The 26,157-nt window shown below is 49.9% G+C and overlaps 9 protein-coding genes across 9 annotated transcripts; 7 read left to right on the forward strand and 2 right to left on the reverse strand.

Moving 5' to 3' along the window:
- The first annotated feature begins 139 nt into the window (after window positions 1-139).
- On the forward strand, window positions 140-2,204 carry F5Y00DRAFT_272182 (oxaloacetate Acetylhydrolase). The gene is made up of 4 exons (XM_048012929.1): window positions 140-1,037; window positions 1,100-1,247; window positions 1,331-1,404; window positions 1,555-2,204. The coding sequence occupies exons 1-4, from the start codon at window positions 633-635 to the stop codon at window positions 2,101-2,103; spliced, it is 1,176 nt and encodes a 391-aa protein (XP_047862135.1). The 5' UTR covers window positions 140-632; the 3' UTR covers window positions 2,104-2,204.
- Window positions 2,205-5,457: 3,253 nt separating this feature from the next.
- Window positions 5,458-7,334, forward strand: F5Y00DRAFT_147392 (peptidase S8/S53 domain-containing protein). The gene is made up of 4 exons (XM_048004459.1): window positions 5,458-5,992; window positions 6,057-6,409; window positions 6,472-6,811; window positions 6,869-7,334. Exons 1-4 carry the CDS (start codon window positions 5,717-5,719, stop codon window positions 7,052-7,054), a joined length of 1,155 nt encoding a protein of 384 aa, XP_047862136.1. The 5' UTR covers window positions 5,458-5,716; the 3' UTR covers window positions 7,055-7,334.
- A 708-nt stretch (window positions 7,335-8,042) lies between these two features.
- On the forward strand, window positions 8,043-9,974 carry F5Y00DRAFT_272186 (glycoside hydrolase family 30 protein). Its single transcript, XM_048012930.1, has 4 exons — window positions 8,043-8,677; window positions 8,742-8,914; window positions 8,966-9,084; window positions 9,184-9,974. Exons 1-4 carry the CDS (start codon window positions 8,255-8,257, stop codon window positions 9,855-9,857), a joined length of 1,389 nt encoding a protein of 462 aa, XP_047862137.1. The 5' UTR covers window positions 8,043-8,254; the 3' UTR covers window positions 9,858-9,974.
- Window positions 9,975-10,776: 802 nt separating this feature from the next.
- On the forward strand, window positions 10,777-13,561 carry F5Y00DRAFT_244334 (tripeptidyl-peptidase 1 precursor). Its single transcript, XM_048008809.1, has 4 exons — window positions 10,777-11,548; window positions 11,631-12,353; window positions 12,414-12,548; window positions 12,667-13,561. Exons 1-4 carry the CDS (start codon window positions 11,332-11,334, stop codon window positions 13,428-13,430), a joined length of 1,839 nt encoding a protein of 612 aa, XP_047862138.1. The 5' UTR covers window positions 10,777-11,331; the 3' UTR covers window positions 13,431-13,561.
- On the forward strand, window positions 13,562-14,592 carry F5Y00DRAFT_244337 (mitosis protein dim1). Its single transcript, XM_048008810.1, has 3 exons — window positions 13,562-13,908; window positions 13,984-14,124; window positions 14,192-14,592. Exons 1-3 carry the CDS (start codon window positions 13,827-13,829, stop codon window positions 14,398-14,400), a joined length of 432 nt encoding a protein of 143 aa, XP_047862139.1. The 5' UTR covers window positions 13,562-13,826; the 3' UTR covers window positions 14,401-14,592.
- Window positions 14,593-15,299: 707 nt separating this feature from the next.
- On the forward strand, window positions 15,300-17,288 carry F5Y00DRAFT_147420 (rhomboid-domain-containing protein). Its single transcript, XM_048004460.1, has 2 exons — window positions 15,300-17,106; window positions 17,162-17,288. Exons 1-2 carry the CDS (start codon window positions 15,601-15,603, stop codon window positions 17,279-17,281), a joined length of 1,626 nt encoding a protein of 541 aa, XP_047862140.1. The 5' UTR covers window positions 15,300-15,600; the 3' UTR covers window positions 17,282-17,288.
- Window positions 17,289-18,129: 841 nt separating this feature from the next.
- Window positions 18,130-21,870, reverse strand: F5Y00DRAFT_147545 (condensin subunit Cnd3). Its single transcript, XM_048004461.1, has 2 exons — window positions 18,899-21,870; window positions 18,130-18,847 (listed from the first exon to the last, which is right to left on the reverse strand). Exons 1-2 carry the CDS (start codon window positions 21,573-21,575, stop codon window positions 18,420-18,422), a joined length of 3,105 nt encoding a protein of 1,034 aa, XP_047862141.1. The 5' UTR covers window positions 21,576-21,870; the 3' UTR covers window positions 18,130-18,419.
- Window positions 21,871-21,887: 17 nt separating this feature from the next.
- F5Y00DRAFT_147568 (RNA-binding domain-containing protein) lies at window positions 21,888-24,650 on the forward strand. Its single transcript, XM_048004463.1, has 2 exons — window positions 21,888-24,459; window positions 24,596-24,650. The coding sequence occupies exon 1, from the start codon at window positions 22,215-22,217 to the stop codon at window positions 24,450-24,452; it is 2,238 nt and encodes a 745-aa protein (XP_047862142.1). The 5' UTR covers window positions 21,888-22,214; the 3' UTR covers window positions 24,453-24,459; window positions 24,596-24,650.
- On the reverse strand, window positions 24,582-26,105 carry F5Y00DRAFT_147564 (uncharacterized protein). Its single transcript, XM_048004462.1, has one exon. The coding sequence runs from the start codon at window positions 25,903-25,905 to the stop codon at window positions 24,712-24,714; it is 1,194 nt and encodes a 397-aa protein (XP_047862143.1). The 5' UTR covers window positions 25,906-26,105; the 3' UTR covers window positions 24,582-24,711.
- Between the last annotated feature and the right edge of the window lie 52 nt (window positions 26,106-26,157).

Here is a 26,157-nt window from a genome sequence, read left to right on the forward strand (position 1 = left end):
TCGCGAGAGTAGACGTGATCAGCATCCTCAAAGTCTACGAATAATCATAATACATTACACTGATATTAAAGAGCTTCTAAAATTATGGTCGCTAGGTCGATTTGGGAGTAAACGAAATATCTATAGGCTTTCGCGTGTGGTTACTAGTTACAAGGATGCCTCGAGACCCTGTCGCCGGCGGCCCAAGCTAACACCCGGGAGGTACGATCAGGTAACGTGGAGTGCAGTTGAGGAGCTGAGCACAACTTGAGACTCCGCAAATTAGGTCCGAGGAAGCTAACGACATGGTGTCGGGGATCTTTCGACAGGGGAAAGGGATGAAAGTCACATATGCGCCAAGTAAAGTGGTGTATCTCGGCCGGTGCTTACTGCGACGGAGGAGCTCTAGCCCTCGGTATATCGAGGGAGGAAACTTGGTGTGGAGGCGGATGAATGTGATAGTTTGATGTTCTGAGAATGCGAGATCCTTGGGCTGATAGAGGGGAGAGTAGAGTGCGATAAAAGTATAAATATCGGTTGGCCAACTCATCCCGGTTCCATATTCATCACCTCTTAAGCTACACAACAGATCGACACCTTGCAGTTCGGTGCTGCTATTCTATTGTCGAAGCCCATATATATCCACCTGAACCATGTCTCCCTCCGCAATCGCATCCGCAGACTATACGTCCAGGCTCGAAAACGAGTCGACTATAACTCTTCAAGCGGCAACGGACATCAGCTCTAGCCAATTCTATGACTCCATCAAACCGCTTCCCTTAGTCCATACGGTTGAAATTTTCGAGGATGATACCGTCACGGTTCCCAATGTTGAAGAGGTTACCGTCGTGGCACCCTCTGAAGATGATGCTGCAGACAGGGTCGACGGACCGCTACGGCTCAGCGACATTGTCGCTAGCGTCCGTGAACCGGCATCTGGCGCTAAGAAGCTCCGTAAGATGATATTCGAGACTGAGGAGCTTATCGTCTGCCCTGGGGTATACGATGGCCTCTCTGCTCGTACCGCGATGGAATTAGGCTTCGACGCCATGTACATGGTACGTGATATGGACTTATTATAATATCGTTAATCCATGCAAGGCTAACAGTCGATCCGAAGACTGGTGCAGGTACTACGGCGTCACGCATTGGACAGCCAGACTTGGCCATTGCTCAGCTACACGAGATGAGAGAGAATGCCGAGATGATTGCCAACCTTGATCCATTCGGTCCGCCCTTGATCGCTGACATGGACACTGGATATGGCGGTAGGTCTCTAAGAATCTCCACCCTCAACCCCTATATCCCCCCTATATTCCCCTTATGGCATGGAATCTGACTCGGACATCAGGACCTATCATGGTTGCTCGTACCGTGGAGCAGTATATCCGCGCCGGAGTAGCCGGTGCCCATCTCGAAGACCAAGTATGTTCTCTAACCACCTACTCGTATCTTCCCGGTCCTAAGATCGGTTTCTTGCCTCCGACGCTGCTTCTTGACTTATATACGAGTCTCGCGTATCCGATTATTGCTTATCCGATTATTGCTATATGCTAACCCCTATTCGCGAACTAGGTCCTCACCAAGCGTTGCGGCCATCTGAGCGGCAAGAAGGTCGTCCCGCAGGAAGAATACATCTCGCGCATCAGAGCCGCTCATGCCGCACGCGTGCGGTTGCAATCTGACTTCGTACTCATTGCGCGTACCGATGCCCTTCAATCGCTCGGGTACGACGCGTGCATCTCGCGACTACGCGCAGCCCGCGACGAGGGCGCAGACGTTGGCCTGCTCGAGGGCTTCGCATCGAAGGAGCAAGCAGCCCAGGCTGTCAGAGACCTAGCACCATGGCCGCTTCTGCTAAATTCCGTCGAGAACGGAAAGAGCCCCGTCATCACCGTCGAGGAGGCTCGCAAGATGGGCTTCCGCATCATGATCTTCAGCTTTGCGACGCTGGCACCCGCGTACGTCGCCATCCGCGAGACCCTTCTCCGTCTAAAGAACCAGGGCGTGGTCGGCACGCCGAAGCACATTACGCCTGTGAAGCTTTTCGAGGTCTGTGGGCTACAGCATAGCATGGCAGTAGACATGGACGCTGGAGGCACATCCTTTGTAGGGGGATTGTAAGCATTAGATGGTTAGATGGTATGTAAGTGATTATCGGAATGGTTGTCTCGGTATTGGGTATATATGTGGCGTGCAGATGTATTTATTTTTATTTGATTAGCCTCTCTTTGATAGTTTCAATGCGATATTGACTGGTTCATACGCTACTAAACAGACCTGCTGCGATAACAAAGTTGCTCCTTTTTAAAGTGATGCTATTTTCAAGCCTTCCCCCTTTTTTCTTAAAATAGGACTGCGTATATAGAGTAGCCTGAGTAAGGGGGACACTGCTTGCTGATAGACTATCTTGGCTTAATGATATGCCGGTAACATTTGCTCTCGCATAGGTAATATCTTCAAACTATTGAGATGTGCTCATAGTTTTAACAGAGACTAAGAATAAGAACCTACGTTATGTATTGAAATGTTGAATTTTTTCATATACATATGAGATGATTCTATCGCGTAAATGAACACTAGGCAATTCTAAATCACTGCTATCCATCACAGAACCAAGTCCTGAAACAAGGCGTCGAAAGTCACATACGTATGTCATGAGCTCCGGCAACGGCTGCGACCGGGGATGAAACAGAGGGAACTTCAATATCACATGCTGGGAACTCGAATGTGGGTTCCTTTGGTATGCGTGTGGATTTCGCAGGGTAGTGTCTAGTAAACTGCCCACCAGAGGAGCTAGTTGCAGACAAACGCGAGAGGATATAGATTAGAGCGTGATAATGTTTGCCGGGTGACTCCGTTTGATCCTCTTTCGATTAATTTTCGTGCTCGCACGCGCTCGACGGTTTGTCGATGTAAAACAACCTACGGTGTATGCCGTAGAAATATCTATGAGACATTTTTAAGTGTATTGCCGGTGGCTTGATTTTGACTTCAGTTAAAACATATCGTCTTAACTGAGTATCTCATTATTCTGGCTCGTTCAAGCGGCATCTTTGCGAGGGAGAGTGAGTTATATAGGTAGGGTGTGCAGCTGGGATTTCAACTTAACCTCACAACATCAGCTAGATGCGGGAGTAGACCGGTAGGGGTTTCAATTATATATTGTATAGATAGTGTAACATAATAACCGCAGGGGTTCCCTGTAACGTGACTTGACGTGTTTGTCGCGAAAACGCCAGTGCATGGTTAACACGGGAAGCGCGGGAGGCTATTCGGATCCAGACTCGAAGCTGTTGTGACGTTTCACGACAGCGGGAGGGAATCCATACCTAAGTACACCTAGGTGTACGAATCCTTTCTCCTCCGAATATGCAGCATTGCTTAATTCCTCGTGCGATGGTGACTGTGGATCGGGTTTCAACATTGGCATTGTGTCCTGCCCTCTCGGGTTACAAAATCCGGCCGGTCGCGGGCCGCATTAGGTATGCCGCAGAGAAGGCCGTAGGGAATGCCGTCAGACTCGGTAAAGGGGTTTTCCTTCTTATCTCCTGCTAAATCAGAGAGACGGCACGTCATTCGGTCCCGCCGCTGATTTATTGATTTATAATTCGGTAGTGACATTTGCAAGTTCTTTTCAATATGTACTCGTGAGGCGTTTAATATTCGGTAGATGAGTTCGTCAGGACTGCGTCGGATTTAAACCATATTATTCGCTGGCCGGAGAAGACATAACGATACGAGTCGCAACAGACAGGCTCCGGAATAATGCCGTGCGTTTAGAGATTCGGCCTGCCGTAGTGAGCAAGTGAACTTTTGGAATCCTGCCTAGGTACTTTCCGCATTAGGTACAGTTGGGATTCGCAAGTCGGCCGGGGCAAGGAATAACAATATTAAGCCAGCAGACTGTTAAGCCAGTCTGGTCAGTCAGTCAGTTTAACTCGAAGCTCAGCACCGAGTCTCGGTTGCTTTAGGCTGGCTGCCTAGGCTGGAATTGATCGACAATCACACAGCCCATCCATCTACACATAACATATTAAATAGCAACGTACGTAGAAGAGCTGGCCGTGGGAGTCGTAGGTAACAGGTTGCGCAGCGGAATTGCCAAGACCTTATATAGTGGGTGTGCTGACCGCTGCCGGCACCTGGTATCTGAAATACAGGGGGTTTCTCGCAGATCATGGCCGGGGGGTATGCTAAGCGTGCCTGTCGTGATAGTTGTATGGCGGTTAGGGACAGGGGTAGTGGGGGATCAACAAGCTGAAGATGTGGGGGGACAGCGATAAAACTGAACTTCTCTCGTGAGAGAGGTCTTTGAAAAGGTCTTTAAAATTTTAACCCGACTACAATACGAGGGCTTTCCCCGGGCTGCATGGTTGCAGACACCTGACAATACGCCGCAAGAAGCACCGATACGAATACCTAGCTTGCGGTCGACGCACCTGGGATTTTCTCGGGGGAAGTGATGGAACAGTCACATTCCGCTTTCTGCTCACATCATGTGGGGAAACCGGTGTCGCAATCTGGGGCATATTTCCGTCTGACGGCATTGCTAGCACTCCAAGTTGAACCAACCCACAATCGTGGCTGTTGTGGGTGTGGTGAATATAGGGTTATTAGGCATATTACATATATCATGCCGTCATATCGTATTCGTAGCAAAAGTATTAGTTTCGAGGGATGATTCTCCAGCGGAATGAGAGGCAAAGATAAAGTGGCCTTTACAATGGGACTATGGCTTCGTCATCTACGTTTGATATCTTGAAGCTATTTCGAATGAAACAACCAAATCATTAATACCATGTATTATAGGTAGCTGCCCTGCATCTCGGAGATAATCGATCGGTCAGCTTACCCCTATCGCCAAAGCTTGGTTGGACAACGATGCTGACGACCCCCGCGGGTCTAAAGGCCAACTTGGAGGGAAGGTTTCCCGATAGGGAAGGCCGTTACAACGTCTCCTGAGCAAGCCATCTCTACGCTTGGGCAGTTGGGTTAAGCTCAATCCGTGGTGTTTTACTCGCGGCTCAGCGCTTCTTGGCAACCATCTACTTTACGTATGCGCGCGTAGCTAGCTGTTTGGCAAGAAGCTTGGCCTTCCATACTATCTCGTCGCCATTGGCTGCTCTAGTATTACAAGGTAGTCTATAGCTAATTTCGCGGCACGTCACCAAGAAAACCCGAACGCCTGGGTTTAAAACACCGTAACTCGATGTCATTCGGAGCTTGGAGTAACACTACTGGATCGTAGCTCGTCTATATTCTTATTGAAGGGACGAAAACTCTCCGACGAATAAGGGGACTTCAGCCCAACCAAGCCCTTTCTAGGAGGTGCTGCTGTGATCGGCACTCGTTATGCATGCCGGATTGGCCGACCAGGGCAGGGAATGCTGTCGCCTACTTCGAATCCTTACCTTATCCATGATTCTCTTTCTACCTCACATGCGGCGTTCACATGTAACTGGTCACTGGCAGTTTTGTCCGACTACGAAACGCTGTCCTTGGTAAGGATCTGCTATCACGAAGTCTGTCATGGTATTGCATTCAACATCCAACAACATCACGCTTCTTGTCAGAGGGTCGCGATGGGTATTATAAAAAGGACGATGCTTCTCCCTTAGATGGGCTATCTTTACTCTCGCCATCCCATACTCAGAGCTTCGCCATCAAGCATCACTCGCTTCAGATAACGCCGCAAGATCAGCTCCAGACTCATCACCCCTATCTATCCTTCAAAATGCGCACCGCCGCCGCTCTAGCCTTGTTGCCTCTGGCACTTGCTACGCCCTCGAAGCGAGATGCACCCGCGCCGGTTATCAAGCCGCGAGGCGCCCAGCTCGTCGATGGCAAGTACATCGTCAAGATGAAGGCCGACGCGAAGGACGAGTCTATCCAGAGCTCTATCCAGTCCGTCGCCAGCGACGCCGACTTCGTCTACAACACCAGCAAGTTCAAGGGCTTCGCTTCCAGCCTGTCGGAAGAAGAGCTCGAGGCTCTCAAGAACAACGCCGACGTAAGCATAGAGACGACACGGACGGGATATTAGGCTTTACAAAGACTCTAACACTTTATACCAGGTTGACTACATCGAGCAGGATGCCGTTGTCACTATCAAGGCCACCCAGGAGAACGCCGACTGGGGTCTAGCGCGTCTCTCTAGCACCGAGCCTGGCAGCACCACCTACACCTACGACGACAGCGCTGGTGAGGGTACCTGCGCTTATGTCATCGACACTGGCATCGAAGTCGACCACGAGGAATTCGAGGGCCGCGCCCAGTGGCTCAACAACTTCGCTGACGATGACGACACCGATGGCAACGGCCACGGTACGCACGTCGCCGGCACCATCGGCTCGAAGACGTACGGAGTTGCTAAGAAGACGTCTCTCTTCGCCGTCAAGGTCCTCGACGCCAGCGGTTCGGGCACCAAGTATGTGTTACCCCTTAAACTACCCGAGTATAAAGTTACGGTTAGCTGACTAGAAGCCGCAGCTCCGGTGTCATCGCCGGTATGGACTTCGTCGCCAAGGACGCCGCCGGCCAGAACTGCCCCAAGGGTGTCGTCGTCAACATGTCCCTCGGAGGTTCCTCCTCCAGCGCCGTGAACCAGGCGGCCGCCAGCATCGTCGATGCCGGCCTGTTCCTTGCCGTCGCCGCCGGTAACGAGGCCACCGACGCTTCTTCTTCTTCCCCCGCCTCGGAGGAAAGCGCCTGCACCGTCGGTGCCACCACCAAGGACGACGAGCTTGCCGAGTACTCCAACTACGGCAGCCTTGTTGACATCCTTGCCCCCGGCACCGATATCGAGTCCACCTGGATTGGTGGATCTACCGTAAGCCGACCCCTGAATACGATCTTGCTGTTTCTGCCCGTACTAACGATATCCTAGAACGTCATCTCTGGAACCTCGATGGCTTCCCCCCACATTGCCGGCCTTGGTGCCTACTACTTGGGACTTGACGCTTCTCCCGTCGGCTCTCTCTGCGACTACATCGCCCAGAGCGCTCTCTCCGGCGCTATCTCTGGCGTTCCCAGCGGCACTGCCAACCTCCTTGCTAACAACGGCGAGTCTTAAATCATAGAATCTGAGAATATGCTCGATGGTAGCTTAGTTATACCCGGTGGAGACTTTGTATATCATTAACCATCTAGTGGGACTTATAGGGCGAATGCCTTCTTATATATGTATATAGTTGGGACTGGCGAGGGATCGAGAATGGGGACTGGGGGATTGCCCAGTTAATTGACGATAATAACCATATCCATGTCGTACCTAGCTCTCCGAATTTTCCCAGTGTCTGACGTTCAAAGTTTCCCAAATAGGGGTTACTAGAATTTATGCTACTGAACCTACCACCTCAGAAGAGGAAACGCGATTCTTAGGATAGCTAACACATAGTAATAGAACCAAAATAGTACTGTTAACTTTTATAGCCTAAAAGTACCTCCTCTCTTACCTAAGTTAAGAATTTGTGAGTGTTACTGGCTCACGTGGTCATACTCACGAGGATTCTTACTGATTTTCAGGAGTCCTATTGGACCAGAAGTATGGGGCTAGAGCATGAGGCTCATATCTAGAAAAGGTTATATTTGGTCAACTTGGGGAAACTGTCGATAGGTGCAAGCTGAAAGATATTAACTAATATAGTTGAATGCATTTCAGTCGATAGAGCTGTCGAGCAAAATTCCACTAATGATATACAAGATTAGAAGAGCCCGCTCGGCAGACCTTGAAATATTATACAGACATGTAGCCAAAATTACCATGCCCTGATCATTAGTTACTGCGAAGGACTTTCCCGGTTAAATACCACCGTAACCATTCAGTACCTTCATCACATCCACGGACGCATCTCCGCAGTTTCTTTCTAGCTAGCGAGAGGGCTAGAATGTGCCAAGGCTGTTATAAGCTATTAATGGCAACCTTGGCATGGTACCTTTCCGATATTTACCTACTCATATCGCACTTTTCTGACGGCCAGATTAGCGGTCCTCGTGGCACTACTCCGCCCCCGCTGATGCGATCGAATGAACGACGTCCTGTTGATTAGGTTACCCCTGCGGCCTGCTGAATATCCTATGGGTATTGTTTGGTCTTTACAAGAGTTTGTTCTCGATGGAACCTCATAAGGTAACTATACGACATCGTCTCGGCTATATAAAGTTTGTGATGGTCCCCTGATCGTGAGTCCCCGTCGATCTTAATTTTTATTGTGTTTAAGCAAGACCATTTCCTATAGTACTTGAAGTCTTCATATCAAGACTCCCAAGTAGGATGGCCACTCTCGTCACCCTAACTGCGCTCGCCGCTAGCATAGGGCAAACCTATGCCCAGTCGGCCTTGACTGTTAATACCGCGTCTACGCTGCAACAGATAGATGGCTTTGGTGTTTCCCAGGCGTTCGGCCGCGCGGCTGAGTTTAGGGACATGTTATCTGGGGATCCTCAGAAGCAGGGTCTCGATTACTTGTTCAACACAACTACCGGTGCTGGTCTTACAATCATCCGCAACCGTATCGGCTCGGGTACGACCAATAGCGACAGTATCCTCCCCAAAAGCCCAGGCGGCCCGAGCGCGGCTGCAAACTATAGCTTCGACGATGATGACCGAGGACAAGTTTGGTTCAGCCAGCAAGCCATGAAATATGGAGTCAAGACTATTTATGCTGATGCGTGGAGTGCGCCGGGCTTCATGAAGGTAATTATTCTGAGCTTCGAGGAAATCTTTCTGCCGAGGACTCTTAAGCTAAATTTTATCCTAGACGAACAATAACGAAAACAACGGCGGCTACCTCTGCGGTACCCCAGGCCACTCGTGCTCGTCTGGAGACTGGCGTCAACCCTATGCCGACTTCTTGGTCCAGTACGTGAAGTACTACAGCGAGCGCGGTATACCTATTACGCAACTCGGATTCTTAAACGAGCCTGACTATGTGTAAGTGTTAACCGAGTAAAGATCGATGCTGTGCCTTATTAACTTTTACAGGACGAGCTACTCGTCGATGCAATCCGGCGCTAACGAAGCTGCATCGTTTATCCCTATATTACACGATACGCTCGAGGCTAATGGCCTCGGCAATGTGTCTATAACTTGTTGCGACGCCAGTAAGTAGATGCCCTAACCAGACTCTCTAGTTTCTGAATATCTTCAGAAATACCTCTTGCTCTTGGTATCTGCAGGTGATTACTAACAGTACAATACAGTGGGCTGGAACTCTCAGCGAAGTATTACGCAAGGTCTCGTCTCGGCGGGCATGGAGAAATATCTCGGATATATTACCAGTCATATGTATACGGGGGACCCAAACTCGGTCATTTCTACCAAGCTAAAGACGTGGCAAACCGAGGCGGCTGACCTCCAATCCCGCTGGTGTGCGACGTGGTACGGCGGCGGTGGCCAATGCGAAGGCTTTACTTGGGCGCAAAAGATTCACAACGGCCTCGCAAACGCTAATCTGTCTGCTTACATCTACTGGCAAGGTGTGGAAGTGAACCAGTTCCAAGCGTCTTCCTACCTCGTTGCGAGCGACGGGAAAACGCTCACGCCTTCCGGTCGTCTCTGGGCCTTCGCGATGTGGTCGCGGTTCGTACGCCCCGGTGCATACCGCGTTAGCACTTCCGGTAGCGTTTCTAGCACCGGTATCACAGCATTTAAGAACGCGGATGGTTCGGTGGTTGTGGTTTTCCTTAACTCGGGCGGCTCGCAGCAGAGCGTCAAGGTTTCGTTCAAAGACTTTACCCCGGCAGCTGCCGAAGCTTTTGTGACGGACAATACCCGATCTGTGGCCTCGGTCGAGTCGACACTTGCTGACGGTACGGTTACGGTTTCAGTTCCTTCGCGAGGGATGCTCACGGTCAAATTGACTGCTGCGTCGTGATGCGCGAGGTTCTGATATTAACCCTGTACTTTTTCTTTAACTAGGATAGTCAGAAATGGAAGATACTACGCAGATAGCCTGTGAAATTGCAAAGCCTTCGTATCGGTGGTGTTTTAATGCGGCATATTTACTCTTTGCAGTCTTCCACGTTAGTAGCGAGACTCTAGGGGCAGTTTATACGAAGACGTCGTGTTTCGGTCTTCCTACTTTAAAGTGACGTTCCTTTGAAACATGGGTTATACCGAGAGCTTCCTATAATTATCCTGTAGTTTCATGAACTATTGAGTTAGTTGAGTCGGTCTCACTGTTATCTCTTTAACCCTTGGGTGCTTGTATGGCACACTACACCACGTTAAGATAGCACAGGCAGCAGCTTACATGTCTATACTATTAGGACGGGTTTCGAAAGCCTAAGTACCCATCTACACGGGAATTTCTAATGTCTTGTGTGTAATAGCCTGACATCTAGCAATAGTCTTGCTATTCTTACCTTAGGTATGCGCTCGTTCGATGATGCTGATTATGCTTCTCAAACTACATTCAAAACATGTTTCCTCAACCGTCCGCTTCGTACGCTACACTATATATCAACCACTTCTCTAGATCTCTGAACGAAGACTTACCCAGCCTTACCGAGACCCCGGGAACGCCTATGTGTTATGTTCTATGAGTACGCTAAATATCTAGATAACACTTCGTCATGACAAACACTAGGATCAAAGATATCTACGTTCTAATAATCTAGAGGATCCAATTATCAGATAAGCAATCATGTAAGGGCTTTAACCTTCTCATGATGAGGACGTCGGCCAATAAAAGAAGGCTTAGCAGCCCTCACGTGAATAGACACCTGGGTAGGGAGAGGTAATTCTGTTAGTAATTTTCCCTCTTAAAAGACTAGTTTATCTACGGTCTTCACGCGTAATTGGTTTAGCCACATTGTTTACTCTCGTCGATACCTCGTATTGGTAGCTAAGGCAGGATCTCACTAGATCAGGGGTACGATCTAGACCCGCGGACCTGGGTACAGATAAGTAGCCGACCTTCCGGATGCGTCAAGGTGAGATATGGCGTGACTCTGAAAAAGAGGTGAATACTGCTTATAGGAAATGACCGGCGGCATCAGCTATACTACCTCACCTACGTAATATCTCACAACGCAATTAATGTAATTTCCGGTTTGTGGTAAGCGGGGGCTCCAATTGGATATTTGAATGCGGGTTACGAAGTAGACCAGGGCCGTGGTTCGTTGGGCTATCTATCCTTGCTCTCTATCAGCTTGCATTATGTGCGTACGAGATAGCGTGCTGCCATTGTACAATGTAAACAACCTTACTATGTATATAAAGTGTTACGAGCGCCGCTCTTGGGAGCTTTGTCCTTCCCAGGATCCGGTCTTAGCTGTTCCGGCCCTACTCTCGCTTGCTTTGCTCGTCCCCGTCCCTTACTAGGTTGATAGGTTGAAGCGTGCACAATGGTCGGCATCGGTCTTGCTTTTTCGGCGATTCTCGCTGCCCAGGCCTCCCTTGCGAACCCCGTGGGGTCACGAACGCCGTATCGTGTCAAAGATACGCACCACGTTCCGAGAGATTGGAAGCGGGTTCGTCGCGCGCCTGCTGATCACGTAATTGACCTTCAAATCGGCGTAAAGCAGAGCAATTTCCCGGAGCTCGAGAGGCATCTTTACGAAGGTATGAGATGTGATGTCTTTTTAAGCTACTCTTTTAAGCTACCTAGATGAGATGAAAAGCCCAAGTCTGACTCATTGTTTAGTTTCTGACCCGGATCACCCCCGCTACGGTCAGCATCTTTCCGCCGATGAGGTGAAGGAGCTGGTTAAGCCCACTGACGAGACGCTCAACCTCGTCCACGAGTGGCTAGCGGACAACGGGGTCACTCCGTCGGGATATAGCTCAGCTAAGGATTGGATCACGGTGTCTTTGCCGGTCAAAACTATCGAGCGTCTCCTCGACACGGAGTACCACGTTTATGAGCACAAGGATGGGGGTGTAGTCGCTCGGGCTCCCAAATGGTCTCTTCCGCTTCATCTGCATGATAAGATCGATACGATCCAGCCTACCAATTCGTTCTTCCGTGCTCGTGCGCAGAAGTTTGACCATATCGAAGCGCCGGTGTACATTGACCCCCAATATACGCCACCTACCAATGAGAACATAAGCGCGGTTTGCAATGTTAGCTCCGTCACGCCCGAGTGCTTCCAGACTCTTTACTCGACCAAGGGTTACAAAACCCGTGCTTGCGGCAAGAACAAGATCGGGTTCAATAACTTCCTCGGTGAGCATCCTATCCGGTCGGACGGAGAACTCTTCCTCGCCAAGTACCGACCGGAGGCGGTCTCGAGCGCGAAGGATTTCCCGCAGATCACGATCGCGAACGGGCCTGGCGACTACGCTTTGACACCGGAGGAGATCGAGTCGGCCACTTCTAAGGAGGCTAACCTGGACCTCCAGGCCATCGCCGGCATAAGCTGGAAGAGTACGTATTTAGAGAGGCTGTTCTGCAGAGGACTCTTCCGCTAATATGTGTTGGTTGTAGCTCCGATCATCAGTTACTCGACGGGGGGCAGCCCGCCTTTCGTCCCGTCGGTTTCTACTCCCGACAACACGAACGAACCCTACCTCGTGTGGGTGAACTACCTGCTAGATCAGAAGTCTTTCCCGCAAGTCATCAGGTATGTGCAAGATCGCCTTTATATACGCCCCTCTGTTGTTGATAGACGCTAATATGATTATAGTATGTCATCTCGTACTTTACATAGCCCTTCGGATGGATTGCTGACTTGACATAGCGACCTCGTATGCCGATGACGAGCAGACTGTTCCGGAGTCGTACGCCCGACGTGTCTGCCAGCAGTTCGCTCAGGTGGGCGCTCGTGGCACCTCGCTATTGTTTTCTAGCGGCGACAGCGGTGTCGGATCGTACGGCAGTTGCGTAAGCAACGACGGCAAGAACACGACCAAGTTTCTTCCCGAGTTCCCACCTAGCTGCCCCTACGTAACAGCAGTTGGTGCTACGAAGAACTTCGAGCCCGAAGTCGTAGCGTATCGCCCCGCGTTTGTCGGTCCTGACGGCGTTGCGCACGGTAACTACACCAGCGGTGGTGGGTTTAGCAACTACTTCGACGTGCCTGCGTACCAGGCGAAGCAGGCTGCCAGCTACGTCAAGAACCTGAAAGGCCTATACGATGGTCTATATAATAAGAAAGGCCGTGGCTACCCGGATATCTCTGCGCAGGGACTTTACTTTGCGTATTTCTGGAACGGCACCGAGGGAACTATTAGCGGCACTAGCGCCAGCTGCCCTCTGACGGGTGGAATCATCTCGTTGGTAAATGACGCGCTCATCTCGTCGGGCAAGCGGCCTCTGGGCTTCTTGAACCCGTGGCTGTACTCGAAAGGATACAAAGGGTTGACTGATATCGTAAGTGGCAGTGCTGTCGGATGCGGTGTCGACGGGTTCCCAGCAGTTGAAGGATGGGATCCTGTTACTGGCCTCGGGACGCCAATCTTCCCCGAGCTTGTCGCATTAGCAGGTGGGAAACTGACCCGCTAATGAGATATTCTCCGATCTGCGGTTCGCTCCGTGTATGATATCTTGGGTGGTCGTAGAAACAACTAGCAAAACACTTTTATCTGTGACTTGCGAATCAACAGCTTCGTCTGCGTGTGATTAAAGTATTGAGTTGATTCAATTAAGTTTACCAATATTACAATTGAGTACTAAAATACGTCACTGGCTGCTCATGTGATTAGCCGTAAATCCCCCGGATTATACATAATGTACTGGCTGCCCCACCACATAAGATTTCCAGCGTGCTTACTAGAAGGTCCGCGCAGCCGCGGCTTGATGTCATTATTCAACTTCAACTCTGGGTGTTAAATTCTGAAAACAAAAACACCAACCGTTCATCATCACTAGCATTTCTCGACTTAGCCGATTCCAAAAACCATGGGTTCCATCGTTCTACCACATTTGAACACCGGCTGGCACGTCGACCAAGCCATCCTTTCGGAAACCGAGCGCGTTGTCGGTAAGCGAAGCAAACGTTCAAGAGATCCTATGATTAGTTAATAGAGAAAAGTACTAATATCAGTTATTTCTATAGCAATTCGTTTCGGCCGCGATCATGACCCCGAATGCATGCGACAAGACGAGGTCCTATACCGTATCGCAGATAGGGTAAAGAACTTTTGCGTCATCTACGTCTGCGACATCGACCAAGTACCCGACTTCAACCAGATGTATGGTAAGCGTATTGTCCCTTCTCTGAACTATTTTTCAAGGTCAGCTTCTGATGAGTCAAACACGTACAGAACTATATGACCCTTGCACTATCATGTTTTTCTACCGAAACAAGCACATGCTATGCGATTACGGCACGGGAAATAACAATAAGCTCAACTTCGTCCTCGAAGACAAGCAAGAGCTAATTGATATCATCGAGACGGTTTATAAAGGCGCCAAGAAAGGTCGAGGTCTAGTCGTCAGTCCAAAAGACTATTCTACACGCTACCGATATTAGTTAACAGGGGACGTTACCACGCCCCAGCACGGGTTTTCGTTGAGCACCTTACTCGTGAGGAATCTGCCGGTTAGTCTCGGGCTAGGTAGATATAGGAGTTATCGGGAAGCATTATGGTATGTAATATAGTTGGGGACACTTTAAGCAATGACAGAGCTAATAACGTTTCTCTCCGTATTCAGAGCTATTTGATCGGCATTCTCTAAATTCTACTGTGAGTTGATATGGAATCCTATAGAGCTAATTCAGGGAACGTAAGAACGTCGTAGGGTGACTTGAACCGGACATGGATATACACTAACTACTCGGAGCTTCGCAATTATTGCCTAAACGTGTATAGGAATACTACGTTCTGCAGAGGCTCCGTAGAGGCTCAGAAGTTAGGAATGCCAATGCGATGTGTGGCTTGACAATGACTGTTAGCCCATACATTATCATTCAGCCGTATTCATTCGGCCATTCAGATGAACAAATCATCGATGAAGGCGTACGTAAGCTGCGTGGCATTGTGGGTTCCATAATTAGAACGGTAAAGACCCTTGAAGGGTGCCTGGACGGGTACCTTAGTCCGCTGAACTTTAGCACAGCCTCTTGTTAGTAGGCTGTAGCCACTACGCTAAGCACCCGGTGACACGCAATCTTAGTAGAGAATTAAGTACTGTACACGTATATTTCAGTAACCCCGCGCGATGCACCACTCATTTCCTACTTTATCGTGTATCAGTACATTGCATGCTATACAATTGTCTGCTGTGTGACGACAACCGCTGGATCTGGCTGTGTGTCCTGCCTCATTACATAATAATTCAAAAACAAATCTCCAGAAAAGAAGCAACACAGTTTCTTTCCCGTTTCGTTTTATTCTTGTTTTCGTTTCTCTCTTTTAACAGAGAGACATCATCATCAAATCGACCACGGCGGAAATCCATATTAAACAACGTTCATTACGCTAATTGGTTGCTATTCCTCCCACACTCGTTCGAGCGACTAGCGACCGCCGAGCCGTCCATCCGATTTTACGCCGGCTCACCTCGAGACATCTTATTTCAACCTGCCTCCCCACGCAGCCTGGTGTTTTCGGGTCTCGAACGGGCCTAGAACTGGGAAGCAAAACAAAAACAAAAACAAAAACGTGCAAAATTAGTGCTGGCCACGTCTTTTCTATTTTGCAAACCAAACATCCCCCATAGAAGAGCGACCATGGCGGCCAACGACTACTACAACGATTCATCACGGCATTATAATCAATACGAGCCGTCCTTAGCATCTACAACCCCGCCTTCCTACACCTCGCATGCGCATAATCAAGAACGTCCGGGTGCTTCCACCGTATCTCCCTTCGAGACCGTCTTTGATGATCATGTCTACCCGACTAACTCGCAATCCCACCAGAACCCCGATTCGTTAAGCAACAGCCAGCAGACCTTCGCTTACGACACAAGATATCACGGCTCCGGACCAGGTGATGTGTCACCCGTAGGAACCGACGATATCCCCATGCGCAATCAGAGCAACAAGTCGCCAGGTTATGCCGCCGATTCGACCGACCATGTCTACGACGCCCCGGATCAAGAGGGGGGCGGTCATCGAGGCCTACCCAAGCGTGGTCGCATCCGGTTCGGTGAATTAGGCATGCTCGGGTCGGAAAAGAGGAGAATACCCATCATGGTTTATCTATTCTCCATCATTCAGATCGCCGTGTTCATCGCCGAGCTCGTCAAGTCCGCTCAGCTCACGGGCAGCCCGATTCAAACTCAGCCTTCCTTTAACCCCATGATAGGTCCTTCGCAGCAGGTTCTTATCAACATGGGTTCGAGGTTTGTCCCGTGTATGAAGAACGTCAACGGCGTACAAAATTATAGCCCGCCGGGGTATGGATGGCCTTGCCCGAACACCACCTCGAACGACCCTAACAACGACTCGAATAAGTGCTCTCTTTCGGAGCTCTGCGGGTTTGACGGAGTCCCCAATCCCGAGTGGGACCCGGTCAACGGCTTGAATCAGGACCCGGCACCCAACCAGTGGTTCCGCTTCATAACCCCCATCTTTATGCATGCGGGTATAATCCACATCGGCTTTAATCTACTGATGCAGCTTACCATGGGAAAGGAGATCGAAAGGGCCATCGGATCCACCCGATTTTTCCTCGTTTATATGAGCGCTGGCATCTTCGGCTTCGTCATGGGAGGCAACTATGCCGCTCCGGGAATCTCGTCTACCGGAGCATCGGGATCTTTGTTCGGAGTTATCGCTCTGACCTTGCTCGATCTGCTATACTCGTGGGGTGAGAGGCGTAACCCCGGCAGGGAGCTAATATTTATCATCATCGAGATTCTTATATCGTTCGCCCTCGGCTTGCTCCCCGGTCTGGACAACTTCTCTCATATCGGCGGGTTCATCGTCGGTGTATGTCTGGGAGTCAGCGTTCTCCATTCGCCCAATGCCCTCCGCCGTAAGATCGGCGAGGACCACTTTGGAGGGCCTTCGTATTCTACCGTAGGCGGCACCGGCATCACCAGCGTCGCCTTCCCTTCGTTCTACAGAAACCCTGTAGGCTTCTTCAAGGGTCGGAAGCCCCTCTGGTGGGTGTGGTGGCTCGTTCGCGCTGGATTTCTTATACTTATTGTTGTCGTCTTCATCGTGCTGCTCGAGAACTTCTACTCCAACCAAAATAACTGCAGTTGGTGCAAGTATCTCAGCTGTCTGGTTAGTCCACCTCTTATTCCCCTCTCGTCTAGCAGCCTTGCTAACATCTCCATAGCCCGTTAACAACTGGTGTGATATCGGAAATATCACCATCACGACGTCAGACTCGTCTCAATCTTCCCGACGGGGTGTCGATTTGGCTCTGCTCGAGCAGGTTGCCAACTTCTACTCGTGAGACACGTTCCTTCTCAATCTAAGTGACAGTCGTCGCATAATGGTGGGCGGCCGGTAGGCTCATGATACCCGAAGACAGGCCTGGTATTGCGTGAGAATGTATAAGATCCGATAATGGCGGACGGCCTGGGGATTGGAAGCGGGACCGTAAAGGTCCGTTGGACGGTGGGCATCGGACTTTCGGGGCTCCTGATATATGGCGGCATCGCTACGGTTGGATATACTGGCGCGGTATGAATTCGACGAATAGTTCTTATATACAACAGAACCGCAGGCGTTACCTGCTGGGTTGCTAATCAACGGCTGTCGTAGTTTTATGTACCAAAATCTACGGCTGGTGTGTTGTTACGATATTTCGCTCGACATAGTAGACCTTTCGTGACGTCATGAAAAATAACTTCTGCTCTTGTTAGGACCAACCTTAGATAAATGTCCGAGGTAATCTAACCAAAGCATATTCGTAGGCCGAATAAGAGGCGATATGTATTTTATATCCAGACCGCCTATTCTACATGTGAGACCTATTGAGACGACTTCAAATATATCGATTTTACGAGTAGGATCTCTGTTTCTTAAAGAGGCTAGCTCATCTTTACATATTGCCGATCCCTTACCACTGCGAGTTTGCTTCGATTCAGCTTCTATTTTAGCCATACCGACCCTCTCGCCAAGGTTGGGGTTTTCACATCTAAGCTATCTATTATTCAAAATTAGGGGCGTGATCATCCCTTGAATGTAGTTTTCTCATGCTCGCCCTGTAGAAAAGTTAGAATAAGCGATACCTTGCAGCTTTCTAGTCATCTTATGACTTAGACTAATAGTTACGATCTTTGGATCTCTCATGTAACCCCAATGTTCTACATGTCTTTTAAACTAGTTACTGTGAACCCAACCCCGAGGCAGAAATATGCCGTTCTATGTGCGTTCATCCCTAATTAGTCAAATGGCGAGTATGGTCCCAGTGAGTAAGTCCATATAGCAATCTAGCAAGGCCACCCATCAGTTCGATCGGCAATGATAGGGTTGAGACGATGTGTAATACGATGGATCGGGAGGGTATTTCAATTCAAACGTGGCATTCATTCATTTACACGTTAAGCTGAGACATAACACCTGGGTACGTATCCAAGTCATAACCGTCATGTCTCTCCGTCCGTCAAGAGGTCTTCCACGAGAGAATCAGCTTCGCTCCGACCAGCCGTGCCAGAGACATCAGCTTCCTCTTCTTCTATATCGCCCTTTTCGTCTTCTTCTTCGTCTTCCTCCTTAATCTTAGACACCCGCATGACAGTTGCATCTTCCGCGATGGTCTTCTCATCGGGAGCAAGAGATACGCTCCTACTAGCGCTTCGCCTCGACATCTTGTCTTGGTCGTTGAGTTGGTTCACGATCTTTCCTAAGCTCACGTGGATCTTATAGAGAGAGTTCTTGCTCGTGGCATCTGATACGAGGTTCTCTTCGACTGCTGTCGAAATATCTTCGTACAAGGCACGAATCTTATCCTCCGAGGAGGCTGGGGAGATATATAGCTTTCCTAGCAGCGATGCGATGACCTTCTTCTCTTCCTCTGTATTATTGTTAGTATGAACGGCGGCACCAAACGGCAACGGAAACTTACTGCTCAAATTACTATTTAGCTTCTCGAGGATGTCCCTTGCCAAGTCCAGGTGGATGTCTCCGTTCACATTCTTCTTGTCGGCATCCATAGGAACACCAGGGGTGTAGCACTTTCGAGGGTCCGTCCAGTCGACCAGGCAAGCGCCGATAGTATTCAAGCTAGCCATTTCGTCATCGACATCGATGTCATCGTCATCGAGGCCCTCCCTGACGTTGTATAGAGCGTGCAGCGCGTCGAGAGCCACAGCTCCCATAAGCTCCTGGTTCTCGGCTCTCGAATAACAAAATACAGGTAGGAAATAGTTGAGGGCTTGCCTGACGCTCTGATTCCCTGCGGTCGAAGGATCAAAATAAGCTACTATTAACGTCTTGAGGAGCTCTGCTGACGTATCGTGATCTGTGACTACGCGGCCGAGTAATAGCTTCGAGACTGCGAGGGTGGCTGCGCCCTGGACCTCTGGGTTTTTAGAGCCAGATCGGAGAGCCTTAACGTACACTTTCAATAATGTCGGGTTTGCCGTGAGGAGCTGCGCTCCGTGGACGTTCAGAATATCGGTCAGGATTTGTAGCGCGGTAATCTGAAGTGCCGAGTGGCCTTTGGTGAAGAAACGCACGAAAAGGTCTAGGTTCTCTTCGGCAAGTGATCGATCAAGGAGTGAGCAGAGCCCCAAGCAGACGAATCCGCGTTCTCGGACAGGCGCTTCGCGACTTCGAACGGCAGGGACGACTAGATTGTTCAGCATCGACACGAGGTGGTCGTTCTGCGGCAAGCTTCCTTCGACGTTTGAGAGCATGCACTGAACGATGTGCAAGCATTTCATGTTGATCATGATCTCCTTGATCTCCTTCTCTCGTACTTCCTCGTCGTTTAGACCGGCATCTGCTCTGTGCTTCCCTTTCTTGGTAGGAGTACTGTCGCCGCTAACTTCGGACCTAGCCGAGTGGAAACTCTCCTCGCCATCTCCGACCTCGGATTCGTCGACGATAGTATCGTGAACATCCGCGACAGCTTCGAGTACGACGCTGCAGAACTCCTTCTCGCCAGCTGTATCAGGTGCACATATGTCTCGGAGCACCTCGATGGTCAGCTTGGTAATCTCGTCGGGCAGTTCCGGTATGGATAGGGTTTGCCGTAGCAGGGCGAACATCTTGCGTCGGCCAACCTCGTCCGAGTAGTCGAGGGTGAGAACGATATGTAGCAATTGCTCCACGATGAACTCCTGCTCGCCCGTATCTTCCTCCTCCTCCTCTCCGTTATCCTGGTTCTTGACTCTCTTTATAGCTTCGATGAGGACCTTTAAATAGCGTTCAAGGTAGAAGGCTAACTTGGTAACCTCGGGTAATTTCTCCTCGAGTAGGAATTCATATTTTCCATTTCCTTCTGTTCGGCAAAAGTCGTTAAAAGTCCGTACTATAAATATGGATTCGGCGCTGAGCGTTTCCCAGAAATTTTCGTCGAATTCCATAGCATCTCGATAATCTGGTCTTCCTTCCCAGAAGCCTCTCATGGCCTCTAACGCGACGCCATTTTCGACGCCAGAATTGACGATATCTATACGCTCGAGTAACTCGTGAAGTCCGTCTATCGTTGGAGGAGCCGTCGTAGCTGGTTGTTCGCCGTCTTCGGGCTGATTGCTACCTGCGCAATCCTCAATCCAGCGTTCGCGGAACAATCTTGCGGCAGCTTTTCGAACATTCTCGTCTCTATCCCGCAACCCCCAGCGGAGCAGCTTCTCTCGCATCGAGAGGGAGAGATACCGAAAGTCGCCGAGCGCTGGCAGCAACCTAGAGTAGACTGCGCGACGAGTAGCAGGATCCTGGTCTCTTGCTCTTTCTAAGAGATACGGGAGAGTGTTTGGTAGGATAGGTAGGTTGACGAGAAGCGAGCGCCTCACCTCGGCGCTAGGATCATTCTGCAGAACTTCGAGGAGCTTCTCCAGTAGACCAGTTTCGGCGTCGTCACCGCTGTCGTCCGAGTTGGCCATACCCTCGACCTGATTTCCAGCCAACCTGCCAAGGCCAAGTACGGCTTGCGAGCGGACCATAGCCTCCTTGTCTCGAATTCTCTTGAGGAGGCTGTGGCGCAACTTCTGGAACAAGTCGTCGTCGATGGCGTCTAAGGAGTTGATAACGTGAGAGATCAGCTGGGTTGACCTATACCTGACGAATTTATCCTTGGAGGTAAGCAAGGGCAGGATGATCTCCATGACTTGAGTAGTGAGCCGAGTACTCGGGGTTTCAGGCATGGTGCTAGCATCGACATCTTCCTCCCCTAGCAGCTCGTTGTCCTTGTCGTTAGCGTGGCGTAGGAATATACCGATAAAGCGGATGATCTTCTCGCCAGCGCCTTCGCTCTTTTTTACGGGCATAACCCTGAGTACGCATCGCGTAAACTCGGTATTGAAGTCGGTCTCGTCGAATTCGGTTGCAGAAGTCTTGTCCGGGCGCGTGGGCTCGTAACAGCAAGCCTCGTGGATCTTGCGGAGATTGATAACTAATTTTCTATGGGTGGCGGTCGTCTTCTGCGCGTCGCGGAATATTGCACATATTTGGGTTCGCAACTGGCTGTCGGGCGTTTCTTCGGGAAGATCGATACTCGACGATGATACTCTTCGGGAGGCCTTGCTAGATACGGCGCCAGCGGTCCGCGTGGACCTAGCGGACCCTCGAGCTGGCATGCTGAATAGGTAGTTCCGTTACGTATATTAGTCTAGTTGTTTGTGTTGACCCCTCGGAACCTAAGCCGCGGGCAGTGAGAAATATGCGCCAAGGATATGGTAGATTTGATTTCGATTTTGAAAAACGTGGATGGGCGAAGTATCTACAGGAATTGAAAATATGGCGAATCTACTTGGCCACTTGGAGCAAAATAATAAGCGTAAAAGTCGACGCGCAAAGGGTATCGCGATATCCCTGGTATCCCCCGCTACAAACGCACTGATACATGGTAAGGTAATGTTTTTTGTGTTGGCGCGACTTTTTAAAATTTGGGAAGTAAATCAATAAACCGAAACGGCTGCTAGGACAACTATCAAGAATTTCCGTTTATTACCCCGCGCCGTATTACACGGTCTAACGCTAACGCATTTGATAAGCTCCGTAATCACCTAAAGTACCGAACTCATTTAGCGTGCATTTAGGTACTTCTAGAGGTTGTACTTCCACCACTACGCTAATACTAACTATCCTTATCGATAATTTTATCGGACTTTTTTCCTTCCCATGCTATAATTTTTATTCCCTCCAAGCTACGTTCATCTACGCAATCGTTATCTCATCCGTGTCAATTACGGCTGAAGTCGTATGTGCAAGTGAAAATGGGTGGTAACAGTGATCTCAAAAGATCCAGAGCTTCTGGAACAGAGTCAAACTCAAATGCGCCTTCAAAAGATGTCGATTCCACTATCGAGCCGCCTACCAAGAAAGCTCGAGTTGAGCAGAGCAGATCTCTCTTTGTGCGATCGCTTCCGCCTACAGCCACCGCCGAGACCTTGACCGAATTCTTCTCTCAACATTTCCCCGTAAAGCATGCGACTGTCATTCTTGACCCTCAGACCAAGGCTTCTCGCGGTTATGGCTTCGTTACTTTCACCGACGCCGACGATGCTAAAGAGGCTAAAGAAAAGCTCGACAAACAGAAGCTCGACGGCCGTCCGCTAGTTTTAGAAATTGCAGAACCCAGACATCGCCAACCAGGTACCGAGTCGGTAGATGCCGCTGCTAAGAAGGCCGAGAGGCAAGCGACCCTGGCCGAGGCTCGCAAAGCGCCCAAGTTGATCGTACGAAATTTGCCCTGGAGCATCAAGAAGTCAGATCAGCTCGCAGCATTATTCCAGGGATTTGGAAAAGTAAAATATGCCGACCTTCCGAATGCCAAAGGGAAACTCTCGGGGTTCGGTTTCGTCACCATGCGTGGTCGGAAGAATGCGGAAAAGGCTATAGAAGCAGTTAATGGGAAGACCATCGACGGCAGAACTCTAGCTGTCGACTGGGCTGTCGATAAGCAGACGTGGGAGCAGCAGAAGCAACAGCCAGATAAAGATAGCACTACGAGTAAAAATACTAAGCCTGCGGACCAGGATGGAGCATTGGAAGATGATGACGCTAAGCCAGGCGAAGACCAAAGCGAGAAAGAAGACGAAGACGAAGACGACGAAGAGGATGAGGATATAAAGAATTTCATGAAAAACCACATGGAAAATCTGGAGGATGAAGACAGCGATGCCAACCCAGACGATGACAAATCTGAAGACGCTGATGATGAAGGTGGTGCTGCATTAGGAAGCAAACCTATCCCTAAGAAACCCTTTATGACGGATAATAAGTCGACTGTTTTTATTCGCAATCTACCCTTTACAGCTACAGATGCGGAACTAAAATCTCACTTCGAGCAATTTGGACGCGTCAGGTACGCCCGTATCGTAGTCGATCGAGCGACCGATCGGCCGGCCGGCACAGGTTTCGTCTGTTTCGTCAGCGAAGATGATTCGAAGGCGTGTCTCAAGGGCGCACCACGCGCTCAGCAATCTGCGATACCGAATAAAAAGTCCATCCTGCAAAACGAACTAGCGGACGAGCAGGGTAAGTACACTATGGACGGTCGCATTCTTCAAGTGTCGCAGGCTGTAAGCAAAGACGAAGCGAGCAATCTCGCAGAGAAGGGTATTGCCGCTCGGCTTGGCAAGGAAAAGGATAAGCGCCGACTATACTTGTTGTCAGAAGGTGCTCTCATGACGGACTCGCCTCTATACGCGGCGCTCGCTCCTACGGAGATCAAGATTCGCGAAGATAGCGCTGCCCAACGGAAAAAGCTCATCGAAAGCAACCCGAGCCTGCATCTAAGTCTTACTCGTTTAGCGATTCGCAATATCCCCCGCGATTTGGATTCGAAGAAGCTTAAGGCTCTAGCTCGCGAAGCTGTTGTTGGCTTCGCTAAGGATGTCAAGGAAGGTCGAAGAGAGCCGCTTTCCAAGGAGGAGAATGCCCGGGGCGGAGAGGAAGACAAGGAGGCCGAACGCCGGCGGAAAGAGAAGGGCAAGGGTATAGTCAAGCAGGCGAAGATAGTATTCGAGAACAAGGAAGGATCCAAGGTGCCCGAAGTGGACGGCGCCAGTAAAAGTCGAGGCTACGGCTTCATCGAATACTCCTCGCATCGATGGGCGCTCATGGGCTTACGGTGGCTGAACGGGCACGCATTGAAGACCCCGGCTGGGAAAACGCAGCGGTTGATCGTCGAGTTTGCTATCGAGAACGCTCAGGTTGTAGCAAGGAGGAAGGACAACCAAGAAAGGCAACGGGCATTCCGAAGTAATCAGCGCCCTGACGGTCAAGGCCAAGATAGAAGTGCGAATGCGAACGGATCGAGGCATCCACCAAGAGGCAAGGACTTTTCTGTGTCCAATGGGAAATGGAGGGGGCAGAAGAGGGGTGAAGCAGCAGGTGATAATTCTGGCGCCAAGGCGGGCGAGGAAGTCTCGGAGAAGGATGCTTTACAACAGAAGATTATCGCGAGGAAACGGATGACGAGGAAGAAGAAGGCCCAGGCACGTCGTTGAGTGTGCCATATAGCTATTAGCTACGTCTAGAAACTTGAGCTATAATTAGATGACGGAATAAAAGCATGATTTAACCGATAATAAGAAACTTCCAGCGCGTACTTTTCGATAGTAATTTATTTTTGCTATTATGTACGTACCACGGGCGTTCTTAAACGAGTTGCGTGGGTATATATACCTATATGAGGGTGTATGCTTGGAAGGGAGAGGTGATGCTCACTGCATCTCATTATAAAGTGGGACACGTTCAAAGTTGAAGCTATTTCCAAAACCAACCTTTAGACTTGTGATCCTCTCTAGTAGACCTTCCCTCCTTGTCGTCGGGCCAATCTGCATCCTCATCATCTGAATCTGGCTCGTCATCATCAAAGGATCTTGAAGACGGGTCTGGGGACTGATAAGACCATGACCAGCTGCTTGTCCGGTTTGTAGAGACCAGCTCGCCAGCAGAATCAAATCGTTTCGTGACAGTATTGACTCTTTTCCCGAATTTTGAGGCGTGCTGTTCGATGGTCTCTACGATCTTACCGCCATCTGGTGTTTCAGTCGTACGGGTTACGGTCCCGTCATTAGAATCCTGGGAATCAGTAGCCCGGCTCGATCTCGTTTGATTACTTAGTCCTTGAGAAGTATTTGTCTCTACTACCTTATTATCCGTAGCAGGCCCGGAACGCGCAGCTTCGTATAAATCATATTCTGTGTCCGCTTCCTGGGGGTGCGCGGTTTCGACTCCGCGCTCGGCTGGCTTTTCTTCAGATCCGATCGGATCGCCGTATCGCCACGGCTGGCGATGCTCCCAAGGCGGGAAGATCATGCTAGGCCACACCGATACGGGCGATTGATGAAACGTCGTTTCTCCTATCTGTAGACTCCTCCAAGGAGAGATTATACCGTAGGACAAATCACGCTTAGCCGATGGGGAGAGGCGGAAGTAAGCGCCCCAAAGGCCGCGAAGTCCAACGCCGGCAACCCAGTTTTCGACGGACATCCCCCAGGGAAAGTACCGGACATGCTCAAAGTGTTTGGAGAATACAAGTCTGCGCAGGTCAGATAGAGGTTTTCCAGAATTCGCTGCTAAGAGATCCTCAAATGCGTCCCGGAAGGTGAAGCAATCTGGATAATCCCGAGGCGCATCGGCGGGACGAGGTTGCCGTAAGTATTGGAGATTTAGAGGAGAATACGGAGATGAGATAGCCCAATGGTAGACGTCTTTTACTTCGGCGCCTCTCGTATCGTCCGGACTTGGTGTGCTCGAATCTGATGGGGGACCCACGGGCTCCCATTGCTTGGGAACAATACCGTAGTTGTTGGTTGGACTGTTATCCATTTCTCGCTCGCGGTTCCCCATATGTACCGGCAATGTGAGAATGGTCTGAAAACCTCGGTAGATCTTGTCGTCGATGTGATTCTTGAAACGGATAAAAATGTTATCAGGCGGATCGTTGATGGTCATGATAACACTTGGCTCTTGAATTGCTTAAGACATTAGGATAGAAATGGAGTTTTCGGCGGGTTGTGATCAGTACGATTATATTGAAGAGAATAACTCGTTTGAGCTTGTGGCAATGTTGAACTTGTCTTGGAAAGCTTCAGAAGTGGGATGGAATTGACGAGAGAGTGGATCTCGACATATGCACGAACATCTGATCGGGATGTGGGGTGTGTGGATCCCTGCGGTACTTGGGCTGGTATACTGGTACATCAT

The sequence above is a fragment of the Daldinia vernicosa genome, assembly GCF_022497035.1.
Source record: "Daldinia vernicosa strain CBS 139.73 unplaced genomic scaffold F5Y00scaffold_46, whole genome shotgun sequence".
NCBI classification, from domain to species: Eukaryota; Fungi; Ascomycota; class Sordariomycetes; order Xylariales; family Hypoxylaceae; genus Daldinia; species Daldinia vernicosa.